Raw genomic sequence first — 19,333 nt, 5'->3', positions numbered from 1 at the left:
GACACATTTTTCTCTTTTTTTTTTTTTTTTTAACAAATTAGGGGTTATTCTGAGCTTTATTTGGTTAATTTTGGACACGCTGTGACTCATTTTGGGCAAATTGTTTGTCATTTTGGAGAATTTCTGAGTCATTTTGGACAAATTTAGGTTCATTTTTTTGAGCTATGTTCAAGACATTTTGTACAGATTTTGAGTCATTTTGAACAAATCAGGAGTCATTTTGAGCTTTAATTAGGTAATTCTGGATTGATTTTTAGTAATTTGGGGTCATTTTTGGATCTATTAAGCCATTTTGGACAGATGTTTCACATTTTGAGTGATTTTGAACAAATTCTGGTCATTTAGAGCTTTATTTAAGTCATTTTAGACAGATCTTGAGTCATTTTGGACAAATTTAAGGTTGTTTTGAGCTACCTTATGGCCAATTTGTAAAGATTTTGAGTCATTATGTGCAGTGTGAGAGCAGGAAAGCTGTGAATCCGCTTTCTAAACCTGAGGGGTTCCACAGGGATCCACTGTTGATCCTCTGGTCTTTCTGTTGACAAAATGAATTCTCACCCATTTCTATCACTTTATTTTATTATTTTATTTTAAATATTGACTTTATGATGTTTTAATGGATAAAGCAGATAATTTTTTCGTTGAGATGCTCGAATCTGCAAATATTTATAATCTTTTTGTTAAATTTTTCTTTTAAGATGAAAAATATGAACTGATTCAGAACATAATCATTGCTATAAGTTAAGGTTATCATTGATATTTTTATTGTTGTTATTATGGGATTTATCTGCTCAGGTTTACCTAAATATTTGTTATGTGGGTCCCAAAGCTAAATGCTCTAACTGGGTTTGGAGAATTTAATGAGCTTCAGACCTGAAAACTTGGTTGGTTATTTTTAATAAAAAGTCTATTTTAGGAACACTCTTTGAGTCTTTTTGAACAAATGGGAGTCATGTTGAGCTTTATTTGATGAATTTTGGAAAAACTGTGACTCATTTTTTGTCATTTTGATCAATTTTTGAGTCATTTTAGACAAATTTAGATTAGTTTTGAGTTTTATCTGTGTCATTTTGAAAAGGTTTTGGGTAATTATGTGCAGGTTTTTGTGATTTTTAGACAGCTTTTGAGTCATTTTGAACAAATTTAGAGTTGTTTTGACCTATGTTAAACTAATGTTGAAAATACTTTGAATCATGATGTGTTGGTTTTTATCATTATGGTTAGATTTTTGTCATTGTGTAAGCACCTTGAGTCTTTTGGAACAGATTAGAAATGATTTTGAGCTTTATTCAGGTTCTTTTCGACAAACTGTGACTCATTATGGCGCGTTACTGTCACTTTGGACAATTTTTGAATCATTTTGGGCAAATTTAGGGTTGTTCTGAGCTATGTTTAAGTCTTTTTGGCAGACTTTCAATCATTTTGGACACATTTTTGATATTTTAGGAACACTGTTATTTGGCTTTTTTTTTGGTTTATTTTGGCCAGACGGTGACTCATTTTGGGAAGGTTTTTGTCATTTTGGACAAATTTAGGGTAATTTTGAGCTATGTTCAAGCCATTTTGAAAAGGTTTTGATTCATTATGTGAAGGTTTTTGTCATTGTGGATACACTTTGAGTGATACTGAATAAATTAGGAGCCGTGTTGAGCTGTTTTCAAATCATTTTAGCTAGGTTTTCACACTTTAACTCATTTTGAGCTAAGCTATTTTTGCCAGATTTTGAGTTGTTTTAGGCAAATGTTTTTCATTTTTGAAACACTTTGAGTCATTTTGAACAAATTAAGGGTAATTTTGAGCTTTATTTAGGTAATTTTGCACATATTTTGAGTCATTGAAGCAAATTTAGGGTAATTTTTAGAAATATTTAAGTAATTTGGGCAAATTTTCAGTCATTTTGGTTAAATTTTTCGCATTTTGGCCCCACTTTGAGACATTTTTAACAAATTAGGAGTCATTCTATCATTTAAATTTGCTGGAAACTGTTGTGTTTGTGTTTTCACCACATTTCATGGCTGTGGGAGTTTTCGTTTTGTGGGTATTAAACACTGAGTGCGGTTTCTCAGGTTAGTCTGAGGGTGAACATTTCTAATTCTGAAAACATAAAATTCTCAAAAATTCAACTACAATGTTTTCCAGAAATTACTTTTTGGTCCCAGATAATAAAATATCCCTGAGGTGGTGCAGGAAAACGACTGCATAATGATTCTAACCAGAGCATGATGATCCCACCGCCGTGCCTCAAGCTGTTTACAACGTTCTGGGGCTAAACGGTGACTCAGGTGTGATCTTTGTACAGGTGAGGGGGACACGGAGAGTCTGGGAATCGTCTGCTACACAGAACAGCAGGCGGAGGAAGAGGAGCACGAGGACGAAGAGGAGGTGGAGGTGGAAGAAGACGAGGAGGAAGAGGAGGAAGAGGAGGAGGAGGAAGAGGAGGAAGAGGAGGAGGAGGAGGAAGAGGAGGAAGATCAGGCGTCGCTGAGCTCTGCTCTAGAACCGGAATACAAAACAGCGCCCAGGTAGTTTTCCTGAACTAGAAATGCTCCTTGTTTGTAGTTTTTATCTGTAACTCTGCTGCTGGTTTTCCATGTTTGTAGTTTTTATTGTAACTCTGCTGCTGGTCTTCCATGTTTGTAGTTTTTATCTGTAACTCTGCTGCTGGTCTTCCATGTTTGTAGTTTTTATCTGTAACTCTGCTGCTGGTCTTCCGTGTTTGTAGTTAGGGTCCGAGCACCGAGGGTGCGAAGGACAGGCGGTGCCAGGGCACCGACTGTCCAAGGCACCAGCGGTGCCAAGGACCCTATTGAAACCCTAGGGTTTATTATTATTATTATTATTATTATTTTTTTTATTTTTTTTTTTTTTTCTCCCGTAAAGTAAATTGGCTTTTTGGCGGCCTTATCATACTCCAAAACGCGTGAAATTTGGCATGCACATCAGGACTGGCGAAAAATTTGATATTTTATGGGAGTTGCGCATGTGCGTGGCAAAATGGCTCTATAGCGCCACCTGCAAACTTGAAAAAGTAGTCATTAGGCCAACTGCCACATGAAACAACAACTGCCTGAAACTTTACATGTATGATGACAGTCCTGTCCTGATGTCATCCACATAGGGATATTCATTGACAGTCATAGCGCCACCTTGTGGTTTCAGGAAATAGACATCTTTTACACTTTCATGCCCTATTGTTACCCGGTTGATCATATTCACTTCAAATGCAGTGACAACAGCCTAAACACATTGATGATGCATCCCAGTGAAAATGGTGACTTGTCATCAAAGGGCGTGTCTGTGGCGGCCAAACCAATTTCGATGTTTCGCCATGAAAATTTAACGATTCATATCTCAGCTGAACAAGATCCTATCTGCCCCAAACTTCACATGATGGACACCAGGTCCAGTCTGAACACATCCACACTCATAAATTTTGAAAAAGTCATAGCGCCACCTGTTGGTAATAGTAAGTTTAAGGCCTTATATTTTCAGGTACAATGGCCCCAAACTTGGTGATATCATGCTGGAAATTGGTCAGTCGAGTCTTCACCTCTTGACGATCACACACTGTGAAGGGTGTGACATTTCATGCAACGCTGTTGCCGTAGCAACCAAATATCGCCATGAAAAACAAAGCCCTTTCTGACAGGTTAGGAATACTCCAATGCTCACAAAAATTACCACACAGATCACCATTGACCCAAGGAACAACACTGTATGCATCTCGGCACTGCACATGCTATAGCGCCCCCTACAGTATTTTTAACAAACAGCCCCCCCAGCACGTTTCACCTACATCCATGAAATTTGGGAGGCTTATAGAGCACATCAGGACGCACAAAAAAGCCTCTTGGAGCCATGTCCTAAACCCAACAGGAAGTCGGCCATCTTGGATTAATTGTGAGATTTTTGATGATTTTTCTCATTTTTGAGAGTTAATACCTCCTAGGGGATAATTCCAGGAGACCTGAAATTTTGTCAGTCCACACAGCAGGACTTGCTTTGGAAAAGTTATCAAAAGTTTAACCAGAAGCCAAATGGCGTGGCCATGGCGACCATTAGAGTTTTGATGCTTCGCCATGAAACAACAACTGCTGTATAACTCTCCTCTGCATGCACCAATCTGCCTCAAACTTTCCATGTGTGATCACAATCCAATCCTGATCACATCTACAGGCCAACAGACACTCTCAGTTGCAGCGCCACCTGTTGGAGGGACAATAAATGCTGTATAACTGGCCTCTACATGATCAAATCAGCCTGAAACTTTTCATGAGTGATCAGAGTCCAGCCCTCATCACATCCACTGTTTGAAATACACTCTGAGTTACAGCGCCACCTGGTGGTGGATGGCCAGGAAATGCTGTATAACTAGTCTGAACATGCTCCAATCTGGCTGAAATTTTACGTGTGATTAAACTCTGGTCCAGATGTGATTCAGAGGCCAGCACACACTCTCAGTCACAGCGCCACCTGGTGGACGTGCATGGATTCGCCGACCAGCGTGGATGCGAGGACCCGTCCATCGCTGCTTGCAGCTTTAATTTTTATTGTAACTCTGCTGCTGGTCTTCCATGTTTGTAGTTTTTATCTGTAACTCTGCTGCTGGTCTTCCATGTTTGTAGTTTTTATCTGTAACTCTGCTGCTGGTCTTCCATGTTTGTAGTTTTTATCTGTAACTCTGCTGCTGGTCTTCCATGTTTGTAGTTTTTATCTGTAACTGTGCTGCTGGTCTTCCATGTTTGTAGTTTTTATCCGTAACTCTACTGCTGGTCTTCAGGTTGGTGCCTCCCTCAGCTCCGTCTGACAGGAGGAGCGTCGGCAGACCTCGAATCAGCGACTCGCAGACCCTCATCGACCTGAGGATCCGCATCCTGGAGGACTCGGACATTGACGTTCTTTCAACTGGAGGTGAGTCTGAAGCAGTGGTCTGCTCAAACCTGGTCAGACATACGATAAAACGTAGTTAGATAATCTATAAACAGACCAGAGGATCCGCCTTTATGCAGATGATATGACTTTATACTTACAGAGATTTTGAACAACTAGGAGTCATTTTCTACACATTTAGGATCATTTGAGGTATTTTCAGGTCATTTTCTACACATTTAGGATCATTCTGAGGTGTATTCAGATCATTTTCTACACATTTAGGATCATTCTGAGGTGTATTCAGGTCATTTTCTACACATTTAGGATCATTCTGAGGTGTATTCAGGTCATTTTCTACACATTTAGGATCATTTGAGGTATTTTCAGGTCATTTTCTACATATTTAGGGTAATTCTGAGGTGTATTCAGGTCATTTTCTACACATTTAGGATCATTTGAGGTATTTTCAGGTCATTTTCTACACATTTAGGATCATTCTGAGGTGTATTCAGATCATTTTCTACACATTTAGGATCATTTGAGGTATTTTCAGGTCATTTTCTACATATTTAGGGTAATTCTGAGGTGTATTCAGGTCATTTTCTACACATTTAGGATCATTTGAGGTATTTTCAGGTCATTTTCTACATATTTAGGGTAATTCTGAGGTGTATTCAGGTCATTTTCTACATATTTAGGATCATTCTGAGGTGTATTCAGGTCATTTTCTACATATTTAGGGTAATTCTGAGGTATTTTCAGGTCATCTTGGACATGTTTTGAGTCATTTTGAACACGTCTTGAGTCCTCTCCTTCATGTTCCTGACTGGTTGGGTTACTCTGGTTCCTGTGCTCCTCTCAGTGTTCCAGAAGTATCCGGCCCATGAGCTCCAGTGTCCTCGAGGTCTCCAGGAGGAGGACTTCCTAGAGCTGCTCAGGTCCTCCTTCCCTCAGCTGGCTGACGGAGAACCCTTCGACGTCTTCACCACGGACAGAACCAAGAGGCTGCTTCCTCTGGAGGTGGACAGTCTGACCCCGGAGGAGATCTACGGAACCATCCGGTCCAGCGGGAACTCTGCCCTCTACATTCGGCTGAAGGTACTGCAGACGCTCTTCTCATTCTGGACTGAAGCTACACAGTTCTACAGATGAACTTCAATGTGTCCGTTTGTGGTTGTTTTCTTTGTTTTTGTCATAATTTTGTGTGTGTTGGTGGTAAATTTACATTTTTGTCCAGATTTTGTGTCTTTTTGTGATTGTTTTGTGCATATTTTAGGTAATTTTGACTTTTTTGTTCACATCTTGTGTCTCCTTTTGCTAACTTTCAATCTTTTTGTCTAGATTTTGTCTCTCTGTGGTCATTTTTTTATTTTTTATGGTCATTTTCTGTGTTTTTGCTGCCGTTTTGTGTCTCTTTATTGCCATTTTGTAATTTTTTTTCATCTTGACCTTGTCTTTTTGTCATCATTTTGTGTCTCGTTTTGGTCATTTTTGTCAAGATTTTGTCCCTTTGTCGTCACTTATTTTTGTGGTGGTTGTTTAAATATTTGTGGTCGTTTTTGTCTTGCTTTTGTGTGCCTGTGTGATCCTCTCAGGTTTTTTGGTTGAGATTTTGTAGGTTTTTGTGTTAGTTCTGGGTTTTTGCAGCCATTTTGTGTCTCTTTGTGGTCATTTTCCTTAGTTTGTCATAAATCGGTGTGTCTCGGTGGTAAGTTTCCATTTATTAGTCCTGATGTTGTGGCATTCTGTGTCTTTATTCTCATTTTGTATTTTTCATCTTGACCTTGTGGCTTTTTGTGGCCATTTAGCATTTTTTGTCGTAATTTTGTGTCTTCTTTTGGTAATTTTGCATTTCTTTGTTGAGACGTTGTGTCTCTTGGTCGTCATTTTTTATTTTTTGTCTTGATTTTGTGTGTCCTGGTGGTAATTTTTCTGTTATTTGTCCTTATTTTGTATCATTTTCTGTCTTCTTGTGGTCATGTGTTTTTTCCTGGATGTCTTCTGGGTGTGAACTCAGTTTTTTTGGAGGAAGAGGAATCGGATAATGCTGTTTCTTCTGTGTGGCCAAAATGAAAACACATTAAAGTTCTGTAATCTGGTTTGTTCTCGGACGTTTTTCCTAAAGAACTTCTCCAAACTGTTTCAGAAACCGAAGGAGGTGCCGTCGGCTGAGTTCGATCCGTCACAGATAGATACCGCTGCCGAACCTTCGTCCTCGTCGGATCAAACCAGGAAACACTTCAGGTGCTCCAGTCTGTCGGCTGCTGTTGATGAGAAACGAGGTTCAGGACGGTTCTGACTTCATGTCTGATTATCTGTGGCAGGAGGAAGCCCGGCAGACCTCGGACCAGCGACACGCAAACCCACATCCACCTCAGAGTCCGAATCCTGGAGGCCTCCCAGACCGACATCCTGTCAGCTAGCGGTACGTCCAGCAAACATCCTGCACTTCAAACCAAACTAGCACTTTTGATTCCAGTCGACTACAGCTGCTGACTCCTCTGATCCAGTTTAAATAGAACCATTAGATCCAGTCATTAGATGCAAACACTACAGAGGGAAAGTCTGAGGAGCTCAACAAAGATCTGAAGAAGAAAATCACTAACTTGAACTCAAAAGTTGCCCAGAATTGACTCAAAACGGTCCATACTGACTGAAGAGTCTACGTAGACTTAAATCCACTCAACAAATGTCCAAAGTGACTAAAAACATGTAGAAAATGATTAAAAACCTGCCCTGACACCAAACTTGTTTAGGTCAACTTAAAGTCAATCCAAATTTGCTCAAAGCTATTTCAAGGTGACTGAAAACATTTTGATAATGATTCAAAAACTGCAAATTGACGCTGAAATTTACCAAATTACCCCAAGAATTGCCCAAATTGACTCAAAAATAGTCCAAGGTGGCTGGAAATATATCTAAAAATATTCAGAAGTTCCCTGAGATGATTCAAAAAGGTCCAAATTGACTGAAACTCTTGACTAAAATGATTTAAGAAATTTCCCAAATCGACCAAAATTGACTCAACAATTGTCCAAATTGACTAAAATATGTATAAAACTTTTAATAACTTGCCCAAATTGACGCAAAACAGTTAGTTGCCTAAAAATTTATATTCAAAGCTATTCCAAAATAACTGAAAACATCAAGAATGACTGAAAACTTAACAAATTGATGCTAAAATTGTCCATTGTGTATTATTGTGTGTTAATATCTTCACACGATGAATCAACAACTCAAACATGACAAAAAATGATAAAAAACATCCAAAATGATGAAAATAATGGTTCAAAATGACTCTTAAAATTGGTCCAAAATGGTTTAAAACTTGTCCAAAACGACTCAAAAATTGTCCAAAATGACAAAGAATTGGTTCAAAATTACTAGAAATGAGTCCAAAATGGCTAAAAAAAAATGTCCAAAAGTGTCAGTTAGTGGTAAAGAAATGGTTCCATCAGGCTAGGATGAAGGTTCTAGACTGGTCTCCTCAAAGACCTGACTTAGACCCATCAAGAACCTGAAGAACCAAGACAGACTAGAGGTATAGAGTCCAGAGGAGAAGAACCAAACTGAGGTGGAACCATCAGAAGTATTGTCTGTATATTTCGGCTCCAGTAACATTCTCTCGGTGTTCCAGTGTTCCAGAAGTTCCCGGTCCAGGAGCTCCAGTGTCCTCGAGGTCTTCAGGAGTCCGACTTCCTGGAGCTGCTCCGGTCCTCCTTCCCTCAGCTGGCTGACGGAGAACCTTTCGACGTCTTCTCCACGGACAGAACCAGAAGACTTCAGCCTCTGAACGTGGAGACTCTGACTCCAGAGGAGATCAGCAGCACCATCCGATCTACGGGGAACTCTGCCCTCTACATCCGTCTGAAGGTACTGCAGGAAGGTCAGCGTCTGCCGGACGTTGGACCAGGAACCAGCTCTGATCAGGTCTTCTCTGGTTCAGTCTACAGGAGACCTGCAGACCAAAGAGGAGGGACCTCTGCAGAGTAAAGATGCTGAAGAAGATCCATCAACGCCGACGACCAGCCGCCAGATCAGCAGGTGACCTCCTAGAACCAGTAGAACAAGAACTAACATCTGAGATGTTTATACGTTATGGGTGGCATTAGACAGATTTATGTCATTTAAAAGTCATTTTTAGTCATTTTAGACAAGTTTTGTCATTCTGAACAAATTATGACTAATTTTTGGACTAATTTTGAAATATTTTGGTTAATTTTGGTCATGTTTTTGTCATTTTGGACGATTTTTGAATTATTTTAGACCATTTTTTGAGTGATGTTAGATTGTTTTTTGAGTGATTTTTGACAATTTTTGAGTCATTTTAGACCGCTTTTGAGTCAGTTTGGACTAATTTTGAAATATGCTGGTAATTTTGGATAAAGTTTATGTGGTTTAGATTTTTTTTAGTCATTTTGATCATATCCTCATTTTTTACAGTTTTAGAGCCAGTTTAAACCATATTTGAGACATTTTGGCCATGTCATGTTTTTTTGGTCAAATTGTGTCATTTTAGATCATGTTTGAGTCAGTTCATACATTCTGAGTCATTTTGGACAAATTTTGAAATGTGCTGGTAAATTTGGGTCAAGTTTATGTGATTTAGGACCTTTTGGGGTCATTTTCGGACTTATTTTGAGTCATTGTGGAAAATATTTAATATCTTGACCAGCATTCTGTCATTTTGCTCTTAAATTGTGGGTTGTTTTTGGTCATGTCCAAGACAGTTTGTACATTTTGAATTTTTGGGGGGCATTTTGGACATATTACGAGTCATTTTTAGACTGATTTTGAGCAATATTAGCGATGTTATGTCAGTTTGGACATTTTTTAATAATTTTGGGCGAATTGTGAGTCATTTTTTTGGGTCATTTTAAACAAGATTTGAGAAATTTTGACCAGATTTTGTCATTTTGAGTAAATTGTGAATTATTTTTGGACTTATATTAAGTCATTTTGGAAAATATTTGAGTTAGTTTGTAAATTTTGGATCATGTTGGAGAAGTTTATGTCATTTTGGACATGTGTTTGTCATTCTAGAAAAATTTGTCACTTTTGGATAATATTTGAGCTATTTTGGAGACCTTAATGTGATTTTGGACAAATTGTGAGTCATTTTGAACAATACTTGAGACATTTTGACCAGATCTGGGGCATTTTTTTGTCAAATTACGAGACATGTTAGAGCATGTTTGAGTCTGTTTTTAAATTCTGGATAATTTTAGCCAAGCTTTTGTCATTTAGGACATTTTTTTGTCAAGTTGGACAAATCATGAGTAATTTTTGAATTGTTTCAAGCAACATTTGAGACATTTTGTCCTTTTGGGCAAATTATGAGTCATTTCTAGACTTATTTTGAGTCATTTTCAAAATCATTTGAGTCGGTTTGTAAATTTTGGGTACTTTTGGACATTTTTGGGACATGTTAGAGAAGTTTATGTCTTTTTGGACATTTTTGTGATTTAAGACAAATTGTGAGTCGTTTTTTTTTTCAACATTTGAGACATTTCGGCCAGATTTTGGGAATGTTTTGGTCAAATTATGAGACATTTTAGAGCATGTTTGAGTCAGTTCGTACATTCTGGGTCATTTTGGACAAATTTATGTCAGTTTGGACACATTTGAGACAGTTGTCCCTCACCATATCGTGGTTTATTTTTTGTGGTCTCATTGTATCGTGGTTTTTCAAATAGTATATATCTAATGGAGGAGGATTTTGCAGTATATAGATATTTATTTTAATTATTTTGTGGTAAAATAAGCATTTTCTACCCCCCCAAAATTGAAAGCAGTATAAAAAATGTATAAAAACTAATAATAAAACATATTAAATGTTGATAAACTGCATATCATCCAACGCTGGGCTCTGATTGGCTCAGAGGCCGTAGCATCATCTCCTCCGTGGACAGCAGCATTCAGCATCTCGTCAGTTCCACATCCACGTCTCATCGCTAGTGTTGCTCTGCCGTGTTGTGTTTCTGTGAAGTCTTCGTAAAAAGTTTAATTTATTTCAAGCCCTAGGACGTCGACCAAACGTTCTTCTAAGACGTCTGGCCCCAAACCCAAGCGCCACAGGAAGAGGCTCACCATCGCAGAAAAGGTGGAACTCCTGGACATGCTGAAGGACGGGAGGAGCTACGCGGCTGTAGGCCGACATTACCAGATCAACGAGTCCACGGTCCGCTACATAAAGAAACGAGAAAGGAATATCAGGACGACGGCAGTGGTGACTTTTAACAAGTTCGCCAAGAGGGTGGTAACGTCCCGCAACAAGGCCATGGTGAGGATGGAGTCTGCTCTGGCCCTGTGGATCAGCGACTGCAGGAAGGAGAACATCTCACTGGATTCCATCTCCATCCGGTCCAAGGCCAAGAAGCTCTATGGGACGTTAGCTGGAGGCATTGACGTTGGAGACGAGGAAGCGGGACCATCCAGAGCTCCTCCCACCACACTAGCCCCGTTTAACGCCAGTAAAGGTTGGTTTGACAAGTTCCAGAAACGTTTTGGACTTAAGAACGTTTCTCTGCAGCGAGAAGCTCCATCTGCAGAGGAGCTGCAGCCCAAAGAGGAGGAACCTCTGCAGAATAGAGATCCATCCATCCATTCTCTATCCACCGTTTCATCCTCACTAGGGTCATGGGAGGTGTTGGAGCCTATCTCAGCTGACTCAGGTGAAGGCAGGGGACACCCTGGACAGGTCACCAGTCTGTCACAGGGCCAGAATAGAGATGCTGAAGAAGATCCATCAACGCCGATGACCAGCCACCAAAATCAACAGATGACCTCCCAGAACCAGTAGAACAAGAACTAACGTCTGATATGTTTATACGTTATGAGTCATTCTGGACAAGTTTGTATCATTTTGAGCATATTTGGGTCTTTTTTTTTTGGTCATTTTGGACATTGTTTTGTAATTTTCAGCAAACTGTGAGTTATTTTGGATCATGTTTGATCACTTTTTACATCCTAGGTAATTTTAGCCAGATTTTTGTCATTTGAAACATTTTTTGTTATTTTAGGTAAATTCTGAGTCGTTTTAGGACTTATTTTGAGTCATTTTGGAAAATATTTGAGTCAGTTTGTATATTTGAGTCATTTTGGAATTTTTTTTGGGGTAAAATAAATATAATGTTGCTACTTTGCAGATTTGCATCTGTCATGGGCCATCTGGACAGATGAGGGTCACTGTGAAAAATACTTAAGACATTTTGGAGAAGATTATGTCATTCTGGACCTGTTTTTGTAATTCTAGACTAATTCTAAGTCAATTTTTGATGTATTTTGAGTCATTTTGGCAAATATTTGAGACTTTTTGGCGAGAGTTCATGTTATTTTGGGCAAATTGTGAGTCATCTTTGGACTTAAGAGCGATTCTCTGCATGGAGAAGCTGCGTCTGCGGATAAATCCGTAGCCCAGGAGTACATGAACAACACAATCAAAACCATCATCCTTTAAGGGGGCTATCAGCTTGGACTAGCTTTTAATATGGATGAGACGTTTTTTTCTGGAAGCGAATGCCGTCTCGCACTTTTATAATGATGGATGAAGCCAAAGTAGCTGGATTGCTTGACTGGATGCACAACCCCAAGGCCTGGATCACCGAACCCCTGACCTCGGGTTGGTTCCACCAGTTCTTTATCCAGAAGTCCAGCGTTGTCTGGCAGAGAAAGACCTCAAAGTGCTTCTGGTCATGGACAATACTGGAGGTCATGCTGTTGATCTGTCGTGTGATGGTGTCCAGGTAGAGTTCTTACCGTTGAACACCACATCACTGGTTCCACCCATGGAGCAAGGCGTTATTCATAATTTTAGGGCTGTCTATACTTGAAACGCCCTGTAAAACCTCGTTGAACCTCGGGACTCGGACGAAGACGTCTTGATAAAGGCGTACTGGTGTGACTCCACTGTTGAATCATGTCTCCAGAATGGGACCACTAAGATGCGTCATTCTTTACAATTCTCAAATACAGTCGAGGGTGGCATCATGTCAGCTTATAGAAACCTTCTCGCCCAGAAGAAAAAGCAGCGCCAGCAACTCTCCATAACCATATTCCTCACTGAGAAAAACACACCAGGTACACCTTAAGCAAAAACAGAATTTATGGATGAAGACTTCTTGCTAAATCCGTACTGGCATGACTACACCGTTGCATCATGTCTCCTAAATAATCAGAAGGCCTTAAAGGAGATGAGTGACACTTCAAATGCCAGCTGGTGGTCCATGATTATAAGGGCTCTTCTCCTATGAAGTCCATCACTCTGTGGTAGATCAGGAAGCTAGCAGAACTACTGGGAGGAGATGGCTTCAGTGATGACCTTAATGACCTGATCGAGGCCCATGAAGACCAGACGGAGATGACGAAGAGCAACTAGGGGTTGAAGAAGAAGAGGAGGTTGGCCCAACCCTACTCGACTCATTTTTGGTCACATCATCATTATTTTATACAGTTTTAGAGTAAGTTTGAAGAACATTTGAGACATTTTGACCAAGCTTATGTCATCGTTTTTCTCAAATCATGAGTTGTTTTGGGTAATGTTTGAGTCAATTTGCACATTCTGTGTTATTTTGGACAACTTTGTCATTCCTGACAAATTATGAGTCATTTTTGGACAAATGTTGAAAAATTTTGGTGATTTTTGTTAATGTTTTTCTAATTTGGAGCAATTTATGTGTCATTTTGGACATTTTCTTGTGATTTTGGAGATATTTGGGTCACTTTTGGACTAATTTCAAAATACTTTGATAATTTTAGATCACGTTTATATCATTTTGGAGAATTTATGAGTCATTTTGGACATTTTCTTGTCATTTTGGACATTTTCTTGTTGTTTTGGAGATATTTGGGTCACTTTTGGACTAATTTCAAAATACTTTGATAATTTTAGATCACGTTTATATCATTTTGGAGAATTTATGAGTCATTTTGGACATGTTTAGATCATTTTAGAGAGGTGTATGTTATTTTAGACCATTTTTGAGTCAATTTATAAATTCTGGGTCATTTTGATATATCTCGGTAATTTTGACTTAACTTTGTCATTTTTGGACATGTTTGAGCCATTTTGGACCATTTATGAGTCACTTCAGACATCGTTGAATCATTATTGGATATGTGTGGGTCATTTTGGCCCATTTATGAGTCCTTTTTGGACATACTTCAGTCATTTTGGACCATTTATGAGTCCTTTTTGGACATACTTCAGTCATTTTGGACCATTTATGAGTCCTTTTTGGATATGTTTGAGTAATTTTGAACCTGTTGTGTCCTTCAGAATGTCTACAGCAGGTGACCTTCAGCTGATCATTAGCTTCATCCCCTGATTTCCATTTTTCGCTGTTTCTGTTTCCCAGACTTCCGTCTGACAGGCGACGCCGTGGAAAAGCTCGGAACCAGGAGTCGGACTCCCACATCGACCTGAAGATCCGAATCCTGGAGGACTCTCAGATCAGGGTCATGTCGCCCATCGGTGAGTTTCCCGTCGATCGGTGGAGTTATTGATCAGATAGTGAGGAGATGTGGAGACCAGCTGCAGATTTATTCATTTGTTTTGTCTCAACTGTTTGTTGGTGAAGAGACTCTGAATAAACACTTAGAGTTGGAGAGTCACCTCCTTGTTTTGTGGTTGTTTTTGGTCACTTTGAGTCCGTCTGATTAGTTTTGAGTCTTTTTGTGATTATTTTGCATCTTTTGTGTGGTTTTGTGTTGTTTTGTAGTTGTTTTAAGTCTTTCAGTGATAAATTTGCATCTCTTTGTAGTAGGGCTGCAACTAACGATTATTTTGATAATCGATTAATCGGTCGATTATTTTTTCGATTAATCGGTTTATGCACTTACATTTTAATTTTGCCATTACTTTTCAGTGTAAAATATTAATAAAGGGCCTATGTCATTCCACGTACATTTTAAGAGCTTTTAACCATGGTACAATGTGCTAAATTCTTCAAAAACCTATCCAGAGTTGGATTTTAGTATGTCTCAATTAGCAGCAATCAAAACACTGACTCATCAACACATACATACTCATACAACCATCCAACGTCACAAGATCTTAAATGAAGTTTCACCAAGGCAACATTTATACTTTAAAACATCTTTCCTGTGGAGAAGCATTTTCTGGGCACCATGTATTTTAAGCTATACTACAATAATATCACAAGTAAGGGCTCCAAAAGTAGTGAACTAAATTTAAGGTAGTAATTTGAGAACAGAAAGAAAAATTTTGTTGTTAACTGCATTTTATGTTTTCCAAAAAAACACAGATTTCACCTGAGAACGAGTTTTATAGCTTATTAACATGCTGTGAAACTAAACAATTCTTAAAATAAAGTGTCATTTCAGGATCCTAAATGGAAGTCACATTTTTAAGAGTTAAAAAAAAACAAACCCGAATATTTAGAGAAAACAAGTGCATTTTACAAACAATGTAAACATTATTCTAATGAATGAATCATGAACTTTGCATTGCAGTGTAAAGATGTTAGCATGTCTACATGCTATGGGCTAAGGCTAGCTCTCTTTTTAGAGGCTATATTCCCTGCTGCAGAAAACAGCCACTCTGCTGGTGTAGTAGTTAGGGTTGCCACCTTTCAGAAACGAAAATAAAGAACGCCCACCACGGCTCCTCAGGTCCACAGTTCAGTAAAATTGAACAGACATTCACAGATTCAGACTTCCAGCATCAATAACTCACTAGACATACATTGTTAAAACATAAACAATGCCTCTTTTCCATCGTTGTAAGGCAGACAATGTGCCACAAGCCCAGTTTTATCAAAAGTAGCGGTCTTTCAAGCTGCAGGAATAACTTTGGTGTCAACTGGAGCCAGTTGAAGGCTGCAGTGATTCTGTGGACACTACAGTGTATCAGAGTGAGGTTATTGAATATTTGTGTCTCTCTTCGCTGTTGCAGCGGTTTTGCAATTTGCAGACCGTACCTGTTCCCTCCATAGACACCAGTGTTATTTCTGCAACTTGAAAGACAGCTACTTTTGATAAAACTGGGCTTGTAGCACAACATCTGCCTTACAACGATGGGAAAGAGGCATCGTTTATGTTTTGACAACTTATATCTAATGAGTTATTGATGCTGGAAGTCTGAATCTGTGAATATCTTTACAACTTTACCAAACCTGGGGCCACAACCACCCAAGGAGTGGTTTATTTAATTTTGAAAAAACATTTAGTCATACTTAAAGCTTTAAGTGCTTTATTAACACAAAACTAAGTTTAGTATTGTTTTATGATCACAGGTTCTGTCTATAAAGATGTGGCATCATTTTAAACAGTGAAACCAAACTAATAAAATGTAATGACCAACCAGTGTGTAATACTGGATTCTGCAAAAACTGAATGCAGAACACTGGACAAAGAAATTCTCTACAGATATTTTCCCATCTAAAAATATTTTCTCAACACAGTTAATGTATTAACTTATTTATGTGTGTCTGAATGTATTTACTGACTTATTTATTTAGTACCGTTAACATATCAGAGTTCTGAGTGAGTTTTTCTTTAGATAGGCAAAGGCCATTTATTGATCACATACTGGCTATTAAAATATTAAAATACTATTAAACAACTCAACATTTATTGAGTCACTAAAATCCTGTAGAGTCTACGGCCACATTAGTCTAACTGTAATCATCCTCTGGTAAATTCACAACCATGTACTGATGTCTCTTACCAAAGGGACTTCAGGAGATGATTAGATGATGATAAACTGTGACCGGAACAATTTACTAGAATTAATTGTCAAATAAAGGACGATTCCGTATTTTAAGGGATGGGTGGCAACCCTAGTAGTCGTGCTTGGTATACAGAGGTAGGGCTTCGCTAACCTTGACAAAAAGGGGTATTTCACCTCATTTCACTTCCACCACAGTAACGGATTTTCTTCCTTGGAAACTGGCTTCTCACCGAAGTATGTGAGGACCTCCTGTCGGAATTTCCCAGTGAGTACACAGCCGCTGAGCGTGATTCTATGACACTGAGTGAACATCACTTGACCTAAAGCAAGGCAACCTATTGGTTGTTTGCTTCTTCTCCTGCAGTTCTGGTTGCGTAAAACCTACACTGGCTCATGACTGCCACACCTGGTCACTACAATTACAGGCTGGCTTAAAATATGCGTGAAACATGCCGCTTACGGTAAAAATAGACTTATTAACCAACTAATCGGTGACCAAAATAGTTGACAACTACTTTAATAATTGATTTTAATCAATTACATCGATTAGTCGTTTCAGCCCTACTTTGTAGTTGTTATGGGATCATTTCAGATCTCTCACTAGTTTTATGTCTTTTTGTGGTCATTTTAGGTTTTTATGGAATTTGTGCCTAATTGTAGCAGTTTTGCATCTCTTTGTGGTCATTTTATCTCCATCAGTTGTGTTCTCGTCTAGAGCTTCTAGTCTCCATCAGAGACCAAACATTGGTCTGAACAGAGTTAAATAATGAGTTTTACAGTCAGAGTTACCTGAAAACGGGTGATTTTATGACCTGGTCACCCAGAGACACACGGACCCGATAAACCAGGGCCATCTGTTAGTTCTAATGGTTCTGTTGGTCCTGATAGTTTTGTTGGTCCTGATGGTCCTGTTGATCCTGTTGGTCATGTTGGTTTTGTTGGTCCTGTTGGTCTTGATGGTTCTGATGGTCCTGTTGGTTCTGATGGTCATGTTGGTCCTATTGGTCCTGATGGTCCCAATGGTCCTGATGGTCCTTTTGGTCCTGACGATGTTGTTGGTCCTGTACCTGATGGTTCTGTTGGTCCTGATGGTCCTTGTGGTTCTGATGGTCCTGTTGGGCCTGATGGTCCGGTTTATCCTGTTGGTCCTGATGGTCCTTGTGGTTCTGATGGTCCTGTTTGTCATGTTGGTGTGATGGTTCTGATGATTGTCAACAGTGTCACTAAGTGGTTCCAGTAAAATGACTTGATTCTGATTCTTAGTTCTCTCTGGGTTCCTCACAGTGTTCCAGAAGTTCCCGGTCCACGAGCTCCAGTGTCCTCGAGGTCTTCCGGAGTTGGAGTTCCTGGATCTTCTCCGGTCCTCCTTCCCTCAGCTGGCTGACGGAGAACCTTTTGACGCCTTGACCACCGACGGCCTGAGGAGGCTCCAGCCTCTGAACGTGGACATTCTGACTCCAGAGCAGATCTACAGAACCACCAAATCCACCGGGGTTCCCGTCCTCTACATCCGCCTGAAGGTACCACAGCTCCTCAGATATCTACAGATAGGAACCATCCTAGAGAATATTTTAGTCATTTTAGCCACCTTCTGATGTTTCAGCGTTCAGCAGAGCTCCAGACACAAGAAGCTGCAGCTACAGAAGATCAATCGACTCCTGATCAAACCTCAGTGATCGAACAGTGAGTCACATCTGATCGATTATTGATCACTGATCAGCAGTTTGGTCCTCTAACTCGAGTGTTACTGTTCCCAGAGTTCAGTCTGTCAGGAAGAAACGGGGCCGACCTCGAACCAAAGAGTTTTCTTCTCATGTCGATCTGAGGATCCGAATCCTGGACCCATCTGAGAACGACATGACAACGCCTGGAGGTGAGTTTAACCCATCAATAACCTATCAATAACTGATCAATAACCCTGACCTGGACTGAAGGTTAGGAGGTTTGAACAGATTAGACCCTTTTTAAAACAAATTCAGGGTAATTTTAGTCTGATTCCAGTCATTATGAATTTTTTTTCACTCATTTTTGATAAGTTTATGTTGTTTTGGACAATTTTGAGTCATTTATATCCATTTGGCTCGACATCGAGGTCGTTTTAAAAAGATTTTGAGTCGAGTCCTTCATGTTCCTGACTGGTTGGGTTCCTCTGGTTCCTCTCAGTGTTTCAGAAGTATCCGGTCCACAAGCTCCACTGTCCTCGAGGTCTCCAGGAGGAGGACTTCCTGGAGCTGCTCAGGTCCTCCTTCCCTCAGCTGGCTGATGGAGAACCCTTCGATGTCTTCACCACGGACAGAACCAAGAGGCTGCTTCCTCTGGAGGTGGACAGTCTGACCCCGGAGGAGATCCACCAGGTGAACCGGACCAACCGGAACTCGTCCCTCTTCATCCGACTGAAGGTCTGGAACGTTCACAGCAGTATTTCTTTTCAGATAGTTGAACATTTGATTTTGTCCCAAGTGATAAAAGCTCGTCTAAAACCTCTTTCAGACCCGAGAGGACGTGGATGTCGGTGAGAAGAACCTGATTCCTCTGCAGAGTGACGCTGCTGAAGATCTTGCATCTTTTTCTGAACAAACCCACAGGAGGTGAGATGTTCATAGAAACCTGAAACCAGCAGCAGGTTTCCAGATGTTGTTAAATAGATGTTGAAGTGTCTCCATGTGTCCAGAACATGAAAGATGTCCCACTTGTGGACAGATGTATTTTATTGATCTGGTAGCCTTGATTCCCCTCTCAGTCTCTCTGAGGAAGCACTGCCTGCAGTTC

At 39.7% G+C, this 19,333-nt stretch overlaps 1 protein-coding gene across 2 annotated transcripts in view; it reads left to right on the top strand.

The window, feature by feature from the left end:
• Positions 1–19,333, top strand: part of LOC110947972 (zinc finger protein 252-like) — a 31,815-nt gene that overhangs the window by 4,956 nt on the left and 7,526 nt on the right. Inside the window, exons 3-15 of one of the 2 annotated variants that reach the window (XM_051944273.1) lie at positions 2,300–2,522; positions 4,781–4,911; positions 5,735–5,970; positions 7,019–7,116; positions 7,197–7,297; positions 8,510–8,745; positions 8,819–8,916; positions 14,229–14,344; positions 17,849–18,084; positions 18,168–18,247; positions 18,322–18,437; positions 18,728–18,963; positions 19,055–19,152. In XM_051944273.1, coding sequence (XP_051800233.1) covers positions 2,300–2,522; positions 4,781–4,911; positions 5,735–5,970; positions 7,019–7,116; positions 7,197–7,297; positions 8,510–8,745; positions 8,819–8,916; positions 14,229–14,344; positions 17,849–18,084; positions 18,168–18,247; positions 18,322–18,437; positions 18,728–18,963; positions 19,055–19,152 — 2,005 coding nt within the window. The remainder of the gene's footprint in view (positions 1–2,299; positions 2,523–4,780; positions 4,912–5,734; positions 5,971–7,018; positions 7,117–7,196; positions 7,298–8,509; positions 8,746–8,818; positions 8,917–14,228; positions 14,345–17,848; positions 18,085–18,167; positions 18,248–18,321; positions 18,438–18,727; positions 18,964–19,054; positions 19,153–19,333) is intronic. The other variant, XM_051944274.1, reaches the window with a different exon arrangement.

The sequence above is a fragment of the Acanthochromis polyacanthus genome, chromosome 24 (genome assembly GCF_021347895.1).
Source record: "Acanthochromis polyacanthus isolate Apoly-LR-REF ecotype Palm Island chromosome 24, KAUST_Apoly_ChrSc, whole genome shotgun sequence".
In the NCBI taxonomy this organism is placed as follows: Eukaryota; Metazoa; Chordata; class Actinopteri; family Pomacentridae; genus Acanthochromis; species Acanthochromis polyacanthus.
The sequence above is the reverse complement of the archived record's forward strand: the minus strand, read 5'-3'. Positions and strand labels throughout refer to the sequence as shown.